Here is a 15,064-nt window from a genome sequence, read left to right as displayed (position 1 = left end):
TGTGTTGTTTATTTTTATTTCCTTCAATCTGATTAGTTAAGAAGATGCATAGCTGTGCACACTGTTCACTCTGGACCCAGATGCCCTCCTACCTGCTCAGTTTAATCAACTTGCTATACAAAGGATTTATAAACCTGGGCATGCAAGTGCAAGTCTGACCCATGCCCTGCCACAGCAAAATCTGGGCTGTAATTTGTCTTTATTCGCATAGCTGAGGAAGCAGTTATTGGGTGATGTTGAGGTTAATAATCCATTCAATGGCTTCAGCTGATGCAGTGTGAATGGTTGTGATACCATCAGGAATGAATCTCTGTGCAGATGTTCAGTATATGGGTGATGGTCTGATTTGGATGGCTGGCCACAGCCATAATTTGAGCTGTTCCTTGTTTCATTTGTCGATTAAGTGGCAACATCTTTGCTGACCTGCCCTCACGTTATTGAGCATTATCCATATTTTCCGTAGAAACTTCACCAGTTGAGTCAGTTATCAGGTTGAAGTCGCTGATCTTTTCAGTCAACACTTCAGCAGTCAAGGGCATTCAGCCTCTGATCTGCAGGTAAACAAAATTGCCGAGCAAAAACCTATAGCCAACTTCCGCACACATGAGTACAGCCTCAACCGGGACCTTGGATTCATGTTGCATTATTCATCCCCCACCATCTGGCCTGGGCTTGCAAAATCCTACCAACGGTCCTGGCTTGAGACAATTCACACCTCTTTAACCTGGGGTTACCCCTGTCTCTGGATCTGTAAAGACTTAATTACCTGCAAATGTTCACATTCAAAGCATTGTCTTGCATCTTTGACTGTCTATATATATATATATATATATATATATAGACAATGTTTAATATATATGTTTCTGGAACATACCTCTTCATTCACCTGAGGAAGGAGCAGTGCTCCGAAAGCTAGTGATTTGAAACAACCCTGTTGGACTTTAACCTGGTGTTGTAAGACTTCTTATTATGCTCACCCCAGTCCAACGGCAGCATCTCCACATCATGGAAGTTCTTTAGCCTGTAAAGCCATCAGCATATGTGAAGAGCCATGACTTTGTGAGAGGGAGGTCACTGCTATATATGTGGAAGAGAACCACTACAAGGACTGATCCCTTTCTTCTGTATGGGTGGCTGATTTGATCCCCAAGGTGCACCGGAACTGCCGGTTGCCAATCAAGAGTTGATTAGTTGTAGGGTTTTTACACAGCAGGTGAGTTTCAGCTGTAAGCCACATTGTGCCATTGGGAGGGAAGCTTTTGGCTAAGATCAAGTGTAATGTAGATTGACCCTTTGGTTCAGATCTGGTATGTCTCTCTTGTGGGGACCATGAATTGGATTCAATTTGAATTAGTTTTTTGGAGCAGGCGAGGAGCTGGATTAAGGGTTCCCCCCTGGCCCACACGGAGCCCTGGCTTTGTAACTCAGAAAAAGTAATTAAAAAAATTGGGAGGGAAGCAGCAACCTTCAAGTGGCCCTCCTTTTAAATTAAGTTTTTCAGCTGGAAAACCTGCCAAGACAACCGAACCGCGCGGCTCGCAGAATCCTGGTAAGTAGTCAAGTCTATGATTGGGCTTGAAGCACTTATTGTTGCGCCATTCTCTGCTCGTGGACAGCAGCGAGAGCAGAGGTTAAAGCTCGAAGCTGAAGAGGCCAATTTGACTGAAGATCCGATGATATCACAAAAATAACGGGAGGCGGAGGCGGGAGGCGGGGGGGACTACTGAACTGCCCTCAAAGTACTGCTAAGAGTGAGTGAGAAGTTGTCCCTTTGTGTGGACCCTCTGGTATCGTCAAACCTTGTTGCGGGCCCGCCCTCGCAGGGAGAAAAATGAGCCGTTACTGTGTTTTTAAAAGGTTTAGCCTCCACCCGCTTCGCTCGTCGTCAACGAATTGCGCTTCTGGGGCGTCATTCTCCGCCGGCGGGAGTCTCCGTTCTGCCGGCGCCCGGGGGTTTCCCGACGGCGTGGGGCTGCCCCACAATGGGAAACCCCATTGACCGGCCGGTGTTACGGAGACTCCCGCCGGCCGGTCGGCGCAGAAATGGGGCGGGGCGGGGCGGGTAGGAGAATTTCGCCCCTGATGTTTCACCGAGGGTTTCCCCAGACATGTTATCCTGCAAATCCAAACTGCCCGTTGAGCTCGCGCTCAACCTTGCTGTCCTGTTCGAACTGGTTGCCATGGCGATGCCCGGGTTCCGGTTCCGCTCTGGTTAGTTCCCTTGTTGTGGTTGGTGCTGCTGGATGGTCGGGCTTGGTGTGTGTTTTATCACTGTGGGATTTTATTATTTGTTTATTGGGTGGTGGGGCAGTCGGAATCGGCTGCTTGTGAGAGGCGGCAGAGAGCTGTAATGTGACGGTACGGGCGGTATTTCACTTGTACGGTGTTGGGTGCTTTCCTGTGCGTGGGGCTGCGGCTCTGTCTCTGTGTGTGTGTGTGTGACAGGAGAAGCAGTGGGTCCAACTGGGGCTCAGAAACTGGCCACCCGTCCACCAGGACGATCGGGCTGACACGCCGACCCACAGGCCTCGGGCCTGAGTTCCTCCAGCTCGGAATGTCATTGCAGGCACCCACACAAACCTACACCCTCATTCAATCCCAGCTGCTCTGCAAAATAAATAAATAGGCCTTGTTTTAAAATACGAGATCGCAGAGCTCCCTTTCCTGCCTTTATGGTGCACTTCTGTGGGGGGGAAAAATGCAAACTTTATTTACATTCCCTAATGATTTTGTTAATATGTATGGCATAGCGAAGAATGTGATTGAAAGAACTGACGATCCTTATTCCTGGCTACTGCAACTGGCCAGAAATTTTAAAAGCTGAAAAAAATTCCAGCGTGAGGCAGTTCCGGGGGGGGGGGGGGGGCAGTGGGGTAAATAAAAGTTCTTGTTATGATAGTTTAGATAATTTTGGATTGTTTTGTGAAGCTGGAAACAAAAGTTCTGGTTATACAAGATTATTAATATATTAAATATCATTGGATTTACAGAGCCAACTGTAACATATGCCAAGAAAATGAATAAATGTAGTCTAAATGATTTCCGATTAGCATTTTGATATTGCCTGGCTCTGTAGTCTGAAATTAAAATTTGAGGTAAAGTTAATTTCTATTTACTGTGTCAGACATAGTTCATATGCTGTTAATGTTGATGTTTGTGTTTATAGTTGTGAAATGTTCATGACTACTTCAATGATGTACATAACACCTTTCATTAATCGCATATCAATTCATTCTCCCCTCCCACATTATTGAACATTTTTATTTCCAAATCTGTATTTGTGCATTGTGTTCTTGACGACATAAGTCTAAACATGTTTCCCAACTCTATTTTAGATAATCAAATTTGCTAATTATAATCTTGATTATGAAATACAGGATAACTTAAAGTTTAAATGTGTAGCAGAAAACTATTCAATATTTTGTATTTTCAACATACAGACTCATAGCATTCACAATCCTAGTAGGTAACAGTATTTTTTTCTGCTCTGTGTTACTTTAGTTCTGCCTAACTTGATCAACTGAAACTGATTGGATGCTTGTTTATCTGGTGGTTTCTGTTCTTTCAACCTTGTGGATTACCATGGCACAAAACCAGCTAGGAGGACCAGAAGAAAAGGACAAAACTTCTACTGCATTAAAAGGTTTGAAATATACATAAATTTTGTCTATTTATTAAAACTCATGAAACTAATACTTAACTATTTACTATAATTACTGTGAAAGATCTCAATGTGAGGAATTATATAATGCACATGTTCAAGGCAACTCTTTCAGGTGGCAGCTCAATGTCCAATCCTGCAATTATTGGTGGGCAATTTGGCAAAAAACTCAATTTCCTCATTTGCATGTTGTTGCAAAAGTCTAATTGAAAGAAACCTCCCCCAAAAAATCTTAACTTTATGTGAACCAAGTCTCTGTTCCAAATCTGGCTGAGCTTGTTCTCACACTGAACAATTTCTCCTTCAACGCTACTCACTACCTCCAAATAAAAAGTTACCTGCATGGGTCCCAGCTATCCCTGACTTTTTATGGGATATGTGGAATATTCTTTATTCCAGTCCTGCTGGGGCCATCCCCATCATTTCTTTTTCGGGTTCATTGATGACTTTATCAGTGATACTTGCTGTTCTTGCTCTGAAATGGAAACTTTCAGTGATTTCATTTCCAATTTCATTCTTCTCTCACCTTCACATGGCCCAACACTGACTCTTCCCTACCCCTCCCGCCTTCTCCTGCCCCTATTTCTGAGATCGGCTGTGAACTAATGTTCACTACAAGCCCACAGACTCCTATAGCCACCTTGACGTCACTTCTTCACATCCTGCTTCTTGTAAGAACCTTCCTCCATTCTTTCAATTGCTCCATCTTGTGTCACATTTGTTTTGACAATGCAGCCTTCCACACTCGTGCTCCGAAATTAAAATATCTTTGTTTTTTCCTTCACTGAGGATTCTTACCTACTGTGATTGACAGGGCCATTACCATGTCTGATTTATTTCATGTTCTTCTGCTCTCCACCTCCCCCCTTCCCCTCCCTCCCAAAACCATGGTAGGGTTGCCCTTGACTCTCCTTCCATCCCACCAGCCTCTGAATTCAATGGATTATTCTCCACCATCTTCCCTTCTACTCTGAAGGGATTGTTCCCTCTGGCACAACCTGACCTACAACCCAGTCAGTACCTTTCCTATGGCTCCTTTCCATAAAAGTGAAGTAGATGCAATACCTGTCCTTTTGTTGTTTTGGAGACTGTTGTGCCATTTTGGAGTCAGTGGTGTAGTGGTAATGTCACTGGACTAGCAGTCCAGGAGCCCAGGCTAAAGCTGTAGGGACCCTGGTTAAATCCCACTATTGTAGCTGGTTAAACTTGGAGTTGAAATAGCTGGAAAGAGTTAGACCAGGAGCGAGGTTATAAAGTTGAGGCAAGGCAGAGCAGTTTGATCACATGGAATATGCATCCTGTGATAAAGGGAAGTTGTGGACGCTTCTGGCCGCGTAGATGACCACATGGCCACAAAGTGTCACCAGCTGTAGAAAATTGAGCTCCTGGCACCAGAACTCTAACTACAGAATTCTGGCACATCTGGGAGGCATGAGAACCATGTGGATGGCATACTTGGGAAGAGAGAATCACACCGCAGGTAGAGAGTTGTAGCAGAGTGTACCGTCGTACTGTCAAGTAGGACCAGGCGGAGGAGTCCCCCCCAGTCCAATTTGCTCACTAACGTAGTTTTCCGTTAAGGATACTGATGAGGGTGATGGTTCCTTAGAGGAAACATAGAAACAGAGAAAATAAAAGCAGCCCCCCACCCATATCCCTTTTAGCCCCAAGAGCTATACCTAATTCCTTCTTGAAATCACACATTTTGGCCTCGACTACTTTCCGTGGTAGTGAATTCCACAGATTCACCACTCCCTGGGTTAAGAAATTTCTCCTCATCTAGTGCTAAAAGTTTTACCCCTTATCCTCAAACTATGACCCCTAGTTCTGGACACTCCACCATCGGGAACATTCTTTCTGAATCTACTCTGTCTAATCCTGTTAGAATGTTATACATTTGTGTGAGATCCCCTCTCACTCTTCTACACTCCAATGAATATAATCCTAACTGACTTAGTCTCTCCTCAAATGACAGTCTCGCCACCCCAGGAATCAGCCTGGTAAACTGTTGCTGCACCTCCTCTATAGCAAGAACATCCTTCCTCAGATAAATACACCAAAACTGCACACAATACTCAAGGTGTGGCCTTGCCAATGCCCTATACAATTTCAGTAAAACATCCCTATTGTTATACTCAAAACCTCTTGCTATGAAGGCCAACACATCATTTGCCTTCTTTACTGCCTGCTGTACCTGCGCGCTACGCTTACTTTCAGTGACTGGTGCACGAGGATACCAAGGTCTCGCTGAGTATCCATATCTCTCAATTTACACCCATTCAAATATTAATCTGCTTTCCTATTTTTGCTATTGAAGCGGATACCTCACATTTATCCACATTGTACTGCATCTGCCATGCATGTGCCCATTCACTCAGCCTGTCTGAATCCACTGAAGCTTCTCTGCATCCTCCTCGTAGCTCACCTCCCACCCAACTTTGTATCATCTGAAAATTTGGAGATCATACATTTAGTTCCCTCGTCCAAATCATTAACATATATTGTGAACAGTTGGGGTCCTAGCACGGATCCCTGCAGTACCCCGCTAGTAACTGCCTGCCAAACAGAAAAAAACCCATTTATTCCAACTTTTTGCTTCCTGTCTGCTAACCAGCTTTTTATCTATCTCAAGACACTACCTGTAATCCCATGTGCTTTATTTAACTTTACATTTTAATCTGCTATGTGAGAGCTTGTCGAAAGCCTTCTGAAAGTCTAAACCTCAGCCACCGGGTTCTCCCTGGTCAACTCTACTCGTTACATTTTCAAAGAATTCTGATAGGTTTGTCAAGCATCAGTTTCCTTTTGTAAATGCATGCTGACTTTGTCTGATTACACCACTGCTTTCCAAATGCTGTGCTATGAAATTATTGATAATGGACTCCAGCAACTTCCCTACTACCGATGTTAGGCTCGCTGGTCTATAGTTCCCTGTTTTCTCTCTACCTCCCTTTTTGAATAGTTTACATTCGCTACCTTCCAATTTGTAGGAACCACTCCAGAGTCCAAAGAAGTTTGGAAAATGATCACCAATGGATCTAACATTTCAGGGGCCACTACTTTAAGTACTCTGGGATGCAGATAATAATAATCTTTTATTATTGTCACAAGTAGGCTTACATTAACACTGCAATGAAGTTACTGTGAAAATCCCCTAGTTGCCACACTACGGCGCCTGTTCAGGGACACAGAGAGAATTCAGAATGTTCAATTCACCTAACAAACACATCTTTCGGGACTTGTGGGAGGAAACCCATGGCGACACAGGGAGAATGTGCAGGCTCGCACAGAAAATGACCCAAGTGGGAATTGAACCCGGGATCCTGGCACTGTGAAGCAACTGTGCTAACCACTGTGCTAACGTGCCGTCCTGAGATTCGTCCGCCTTCAATCCCATTAATTTCCCCAAAACTATTTATTTACGAATACTAACTTCTTTCAGCTCCTCACTAAAACTTGTGCTTCTCAGAACTTCTGGTACATTATTCATGTCTTTCTTTGTGAAGACAGAAGCAAAGTATGAATTTAGCTCTTCGGCCATTTCTTTGTTCCCTGTTATGAATTCCCCTGTTTCTGACTGTAAGGGGCCGACATTAGTACCTGTAGCAACGTTTACAGTCAGTTTTTATGCTCCCCACTAGTTTAATTTCAAATTATATTTTCCCCTTCTTAATCAATCTCTTGGTCTGCTTTGCTGAATTTTAAACTTCCTAATTCTCAGGTCTATTGTTTTTTCTTGCTAATTTGTATGCCTCTACTTTGAATCTGATGCAATCTAATTTCCCTTATAAGCCATGGTTTGGCCACTGTTCCCTATCTACTCTTGTGCGAAAGTCAATTCTGCAGTATAAGCTTTTTATGTGGGAGGAGTACTCATTCCCCCACGGGTCCACCATGCCCCTCCTTTCCATTAACCCTCCTAGCTCCTTCGCCATCCACAGCCTTCCCATTGACCTGGGGTTTGGCCTGTCCACCCTCGGCTCCAGTACACAGTTAAAGTCTCCTCCCATAATCAACTGATGCGTGGTCAAGTCTGGTATTGCTCCCAGCAACCCCCTCACAAACCCCACATCATCCCAATTCGGTGCTTATACATTCACAACACCACCGGCAAGCCTTTCAACACCCTGCTCACCATCACATATCTCCCACCCGGGTCCCTCATTTCCTTCGCACTCTCAGACCCTATTTTTTCGCTCAACAAAATGACCACCCCCTGCGACTTGAGTCATACTCCGAGTGGAAAACCTGACACAGCCATCCCTTTCTCAACCTGACCTGGTCCTTCACGCGAAGGTGCGTCTCCTACAAAAAGACCAACACCGCCTTGACCCAAGATCTCTTCACCGGCTCATTGAGCCCTTGCACGTTGCACATTATGAACCTTACCGGAGGCCTATGCCTTTTTCCCTTTCCCGTTCACCATCATCATCTTTCGGCTCTACCCCCTCTAATTTCGGCCTATACCAGGCCCATCTAAGATGGCCCCCTTCTCTGTCCCTGACCACGCTTCTTCTCCAACCCTGCCATGTCGCATCTTCTCCCACCCACCCCGGACCATCTCCCCCACTTCACTCCCGTTCACCAGCACAATTTTTACCGGACATTATTGGAACAAGAGGGTCCTAGTCCATGAAACTGCACCAATTTCCTCCAAAATATCGGCCATAAAGCGGACAGAAAGGGCCAGAATCCAAATACCCTGGTGGGAGGCATATGTGACCGCTCACCACCTAGCTGCCACCTGAAGTCTGTCACTTTTTGTTCACTTTGCTAACAGCTGCCCGGAGAGCTATTGTGTGCTTTATTCAGTGGGTGCTTGATCCAGTGCACTGGTGCTTGATCCAGTGCACCACCCACTACAGGGTATCTGTGGCATGTGTAAGCTGGACAAGCAACATTGAGGCTCTTCAACAAATCAGATTTGATTTGATTTATTGTCACGTGTACCGAGGTACGGTGAAAAGTATTGTTCTGCATACAGTCCAGACAGATCATTCCATACATGAAAAAACATAGGACATACATAAATACACAATGTAAATACATAAACACAGGCATTGGGTGAAGCATACAGAGTATAGTACTACGCAGTACAGAAGATGTGTGAAGTGATCAGTTCAGTCCATAAGCGGGTCATTCAGGAGTCTGGTAACAGCATAGAAGCTGTTTTTGAACCTGTTCTTGCATGTTGTGTTCACAGACTTTTGTATCTCCTGCCTAATGGAAGAGAGAATAACCAGGGTTGGAAGGGTCTTTGATTATGCTGCCCATTTTCCCAAGGCAGCAGGTGATGTGGACAGAGTCAATGGTTGGGAGGCGGTGTTGCGTGATGACTGGGCTGTGTTCATGACTCTCTAAGTTTCTTACGGTGTTGGGCCAAGCAGTTGGCACATCAGGCTGTGATACAGTCAGATTGGTTGCTTTCTATTGTGCATCTGTAAAAATTGGTAAGAATCAATGTGGACATGTCGAATTTCATTGGTTTCCTGAGGAAGTATTGGCGCTGTTGTGCTTTCTTGGTCATAGCATCGATGTGGGTGGGCCAGGATAGATTGTTGGTGATGTGCACACCTTGGAATTTGGAGCTGTCCACCATCTCTACCTCGGCATCATTGATGCAGACAGGGATATGCACGATACTTCGCGTCCTGAAGTCGATGACCAGCTCCTTGGTTTAGCTGACATTGAGGGAGCGATTGTTGTTGTTACACCATGCCACTACGTTCTCTATCTTCCTCCTGTACTCTGACTCATCGATATTCGAGATCCCACGCACCACGGTTGTGCCATCTGCAAACTTGTAGATAATAATCTTTTCACAAGTAGGCTTACATTAACACTGCAATGAAGTTACTGTAAAAAGCTCCTAGTCGCCACATTCCGACGCCTATTCAGGTACACAGAGGGAGAATTCAGAATGTCCAGATTACCTAATCGCACATCTTTTGGGACTTGTGGGAGGAAGCCCATGCAGACACAGGGAGAATGTGCAGACTCCGCACAGACAGTGATGTAGCCACCTGGGTTGGCCACTTCCCGACTTGAAATGGAGAACCGCAAAGGCTGAAGGGAAATTCAGCCAACACTGGCAAAGACTAGCAAGTGCAGAAATCATGTATATTGTAACCTGCAAAACAACCAGACAGCACTGAAACCAGCGGCCATCTGCATAGTAATGCAGCAGCCATCTGCATAGTAATGAGCGATTCCAAGGCACAATGACAACAGTTAAGGTGAATAAAGCCAAGCCAGACTCCTCGGCGCCAGCAGGAGCCAAGACAAAGGCCAATGGACACTTAGGGACCGCTCCAGCATTGGAGAAATCGATCCAAGTGATCGGAAAGTAGTCCAATCACATGGAAGCAGGTACGGGGTCCGCCCCAAAGGGCGGGAAACCCCTGGGGACTATAAAGTAAAACCCCAAGTTCAAATCGTCCTTCTTTGGCAGGGTCACTCCGCAACTTGAACCAACCCTTGACAGTGACCTGCCTCGCTGCCGCCAACCAAGTAAGTCTCAAGTCAACGCTTGCTACGAGATAGGCGCTCCTAGCTACCAGTCCATACCAGCTTTTGAATCCTGCAGACTCGACCTGAACGAAAGGCCATTTGTTCCCCTGACCTGGTGGGCCAGTCCGAAGCGAAGTATAGGCCTTTTAGTGATGGGAATAGCCTAGAAAGTAGAGTTTCTGCATGAGTAGTGATTTACTCTATGATAAATGTGTTTTGATTTGAATCTTACTAATTGGTGTGTTGAGTTATTGATCATTACTTGAACCTTGTGGCGGTATCATAAAGATACCTGGCGACTCTAGAGCAAAGGTTGAACAAACCGAGCAAATTACGATTTAAGAGCCAACCAAAAGTTAGCAACATATTACTGGCGACCCAGGTGGGACCTGACTTAGAAGTGGCTTAACCACTCCGGGAGAACCAAAAAATTTGAATTAGAAATCCAATTGGGAACAGAAAAACCACAAGTGTTCAAGCAGTTCTGATCAATCCTCATAATTCGGAAGTGTGTTAATGCATGCGTAACTAACAGGGCTTTAAGGTAAACTGATAGATTTTTGTTGCGAAAACTGTCGGGAGTTTGTATTCCGGAAAATAGCGAAAGCCGTACCCGTAATTACAGCACCGCCTTAATACCCCTTCCAAATTTTAAGAGAAGTATTCAGAGAGGAAAGATGGCAATGCAACACCTCATGAACCCCGAAGAATTCGTGGTCGCAGCGACCAGCAGCAGAGTAGGACAGTGTCCCGTTTGGGAAGTGGAAATCAGAAAGTACCTCCAAGGGAAGGGATGGCCCCTTTGGAGCGAATTCTGTGACAATGAGGAAACAGGACCCGGGAGTATAGGACATACTTGGTGGGAGAACCTGTCAGAGATTCATAAGAAAAGCCTGGGAAAAGCTCGCAAGCCGATGGCAATCGTGTTCTGTTTGGCACAATTGCGAGGCACAGAGGAGGTTGTTCGGACGCTCCGTAAAGAGATAGAAGGAGTACATCGAATGAGCAAGGTCGATGTAAGTGACAGCAAAGGACGGAGAGGTGGATGATGCCAAGCGGGCACACCAGTCTTGTCTGGCGCACCTAAGCAGCTTCCAGACACAGTACGAAAAGGCCTATCAGGACACGCAACGTCAGTCCTGGTAAGAGTGGAAACAGAGAAACAGGTAGAGGCATTGCAAAGGCAGTGTAGCGACCTGAAAGCAGCATTAAGAGCACTCCATACTACCACCACGGAGCATAGACAAAGCTCACTAGATCCGCAAAGTGCCGGAAGCAGATTGCAGAACTGCAGTCTTTACTTCCAGTTCAGAATGGGTTCCAGAGCACCTTTGGATCCCAGTTAGAAGCAGAAGACGGCCCGGATTGGAAAGAATTAAATGAGACCGCGCATAGATATGTTCAGGGAACATATGCGCAAGGAAAGCCCCAGAAGAGAAAAGCGCCCCAACCCCCCACAGAGCAGATAGTTCAGGCACCAATGAATCCAGTAACCACCCACCGCACAGTCACGTCGGACGGAGATACAGAATTTCTTTATACCACCCCCTTAACCGTGACCCAATTACGGGACGTGTGCAAGAAAATCACACCGTTCTTCCCCACCTCAGACCCCCACCACTTCTTTGCTAGAGAGTAAAGCAGCAGGCGACCATGTACGGCCTGGACGAGCGTGAGCACGTGAAGCTCACAGTTTTGAGTTTTAGACCCTTCAGTCGTAGCAGCCCTCCCCGACCCACAGACTGTATGAGGAGGCACCCTTGCAGAAATGCATGCAGCGATCCTAGACGCGATCGGCTTCAACAGAGGTGACCCCGTAGAAGGCCTGAATAAGTGCAGGCAGAAAAAGACAGAACACCCCACAGCGTTTGCTGGACGCCTGTGGATTCATTTCACAGCAGTTTTCAGCAATTTAGAACGCGCCCATTTGTCCCAAGACGGTATGGCCAAATGGACCCGCACCCTTATCGCCCATGCCACAGAGGCAGGACAAAAGGCCTGTACGAATTATGACCTCTCAGAGGAAGCCCACAATGAGAAATGGGTTTTAAAAAGATTGTCCCGCGCCTGGGAGCAGTCTGTACAAAACAACCCGCAGTTAGGAAACCCGAGGAACAGCAGGCAGAAGCAGACATCCAAGTGGTGAAAACACACCAGAACCCCGCATGGGTGAAAGAAGGCAGGAACAGCCCCCCACAAAAGCCACAGGAGTGTTACAACTGTGGACAGTTAGGACACTTTGCACGAGAATGCAATGCCCCACGAAAGCCACAGAGAGCCCAGCAGGCAGGCACTCTGAATAAGAATAGGACAGAGCCCATACATAGTGTGAGCACCCGCTCAGACCAGACGGACCTGAACGGGAAGGACTGACTGTGTTCGGGCTCCCCCAGTTGGGTCTGCGACACCCTTTGGGATAGGTCCGGCTGACCAGTAGTTGCAGCAAAGATACGGGGACAGCCCATTGAATTTCTCTGGGACACAGGAGGGTCCCGCACCACAATTAATTCCTCCACCATATTCCAGAAAGACACATGGCCCACTACAGCCACCATCACCCTCAGCGGCTTTACAGGCCACTCAGAACAGGGACACATCGCCGCCCCTGCCATTCAAATCGTCAATATCACCACCAAGCACCCCATAGTTTTAGTCGACCTGCCCCACACTGCAGAACACATTTTGGGCATCGATTTTATGAATTCCCACAACCTGTCCTTTGATCCAGTCAACCAATGTGTTTGGAAAATGGCAAAATCCGCAAGAGCCCCCGCAATGCTTACAATAGGAGAATATGCAAACCAGATTAGTGCAGTCGGCAAATTTTGGTTTGACCCGACCACAATTAGCACAGACAAGCATGTTAGGGCAGTTCTGCAGAAGCACAGGACAGCATTCGTGACCCACAAACACGACTGTAGCCGAATGGCTGGTTCCGTTCAAATCACAGGACCTGACCCTCGACCCCAAAAGCAATACGGATTTCCCCAAGAGGCAGAGGGGGAAATCGCAAAAGTTATCGACAGCTTATTAGAGCAGGGCGTACTCAGATCAGTAGCCTCCACTAATAATGCCCCGATTTGGCCAATGAGAAAGCCCGATGGATCATGGCGACTGACCATCGATTACCGGGAACTCAACAAAGTTACCCCCGCAGCAGCCCCCACGGTAGCCACAAGTCCCGAGACCATGCTCAAACAGGGACTCAACTCATGATGTTTTACGGTTTTGGACATCAGTAATGGATTCAGGTCCATTCCCTTGGCAAAAGCGTGCCAATACAAATTTGCCTTCACTTTTAAAAATCAGCAGTACACGTGGACATGCCTTCCACAAGGATTCCACAACTCCCCCTCCATTTTCCACCGACAGTTGGCAAATGGATTATCAAAATTTTCTCGCCCCGAAATTCTGGTCCAGTATGTGGACGACCTATTACTGCAGACCGACACCAAGGCAGAGCACATCAAGCTTCTGGCCGAACTCTTGGAACTCCTACAGAAAATTGGTTGCAAAGTAAACCCCAAAAAGGCCCAGATTTTGGAAAACAAAGTGATATATTTGGGTACAATTATCACGCACGGTAAACGTGAGATCGAGCACAAATTAATTGACTCGATTGCCAAATTGCCCCTTCCCCAGAATGTTTCGGCCCTCCGGTCATTTTTAGGACTGGTTGGCTACTGCCGAAACCACATTGACTGTTTCGCCAGCAAGGCAGCACCCCTCTCGGAACTCCTAAAGAAAGGAGCCCCTTGGGAATGGCTTCCGCAGCATACGGATGCTGTGGATGCTTTGAAAAGAGCCCTCATTGCAGCCCCCGCACTACTAGTTCCAGACCCACTTTCCCCCTACGCTACAGAGATAGCTAGCACCGACCGCACCCTTTCGGCCGTGCTCCTCCAGGAACGGCACGAACAATTAAGACCCGTGGCTTACGTCTCCAGGATCTTTTGGATCCTGTGGAGCAGGGATTTTCGGCCTGTGAAAGGTACCTGCTCGCAGTTTTCTAGGCAGTTCAGTATTTTTCCTACATAACCGGACTAAACCCCATCACAATCCTCACAGAACACACCCCCACCCAACTTTTACTTGATGGACGACTCGAGGACGGCACAGTTAGTCAGATTAGAGCAGCTAGATGGACCCTTCTTTTGCAGGGACGGGAAATCACTGTTAAAAGGACCAAGACCCACACTTTCTGAGCCGATAACCTTCAGTACCCAGGCACCCCCCCATGAATGTGAAATCATCTCATCGCACCACAACACAGGCCCCTTTATTGCGAAAACACCCCCCAGAAAGATAGGTAGTTCACCCCAGAGCCCCCAGCCCACAGACACGTGCGCACCTTTGCGAATATATGTGGATGGTTCTTCCACAGTATTTGAAGGGAAGCGCATTACAGGATGCGGCATATATGTCGAGGATGCGCCCTAGAAGAGATCTCCTTAAAGCTACCAGGCCACTTAGGCGCGCAGGCGGCAGAACTAGCAGCCGTGGCATACATTGTGGATCACCCAGATTCCTTTCCCAGCCCAGCAGACATATACTTGGACAGCCTCTATGTCTGCAATAGCCTTACAGAATTCCTACCCCTGTGGAAAGCCAGAGTATTTGTTTCCGCAGACGGAAAACCCCTCCCTTCAGCCCCATTGCTCCGCCACATTTTAGAAAAAGCACAGAACAGGACATTCGGAATCGTTACAGTTCGCAGTCACCACCGTTCCTCCCCACGTGGAAATGTAAAAGCCGACACACTGGCTAAAGCAGGTTCCAGGCACGGATATTTTTGGACACCCCCGAAAGCGCCCCAGTGAATGCAGTTCAGGTCTCGCGGACTAATATCGAGGATTTAGTGCAGGCCCAGAAGCAAGATAGTAATCTCAGGGA

General features: G+C 46.8%; 1 protein-coding gene across 12 annotated transcripts in view; it reads left to right on the top strand.

Moving 5' to 3' along the window:
* Positions 1-1,731: 1,731 nt before the first annotated feature.
* Positions 1,732-15,064, top strand: part of arb2a (ARB2 cotranscriptional regulator A) — a 1,003,719-nt gene continuing 990,386 nt past the window's right edge. For 5 of the 12 annotated variants that reach the window (XM_072516286.1, XM_072516281.1, XM_072516288.1 and 2 more), the window contains exons 1-2: positions 2,210-2,358; positions 3,502-3,643. In XM_072516286.1, the coding sequence (XP_072372387.1) occupies positions 3,535-3,643 (109 nt within the window). In that variant the 5' untranslated portion in view covers positions 2,210-2,358; positions 3,502-3,534. Of the gene's footprint in view, positions 1,752-2,055; positions 2,359-3,014; positions 3,096-3,501; positions 3,644-15,064 lie in introns of those variants that run through there. The other 7 variants (XM_072516284.1, XM_072516280.1, XM_072516282.1 and 4 more) reach the window with 5 other exon arrangements.

This window comes from Scyliorhinus torazame, chromosome 9, assembly GCF_047496885.1.
Source record: "Scyliorhinus torazame isolate Kashiwa2021f chromosome 9, sScyTor2.1, whole genome shotgun sequence".
NCBI lineage: Eukaryota > Metazoa > Chordata > Chondrichthyes > Carcharhiniformes > Scyliorhinidae > Scyliorhinus > Scyliorhinus torazame.
Note: the sequence above shows the minus strand (reverse complement) of the source record. Positions and strands in the feature narration are given on the sequence as shown.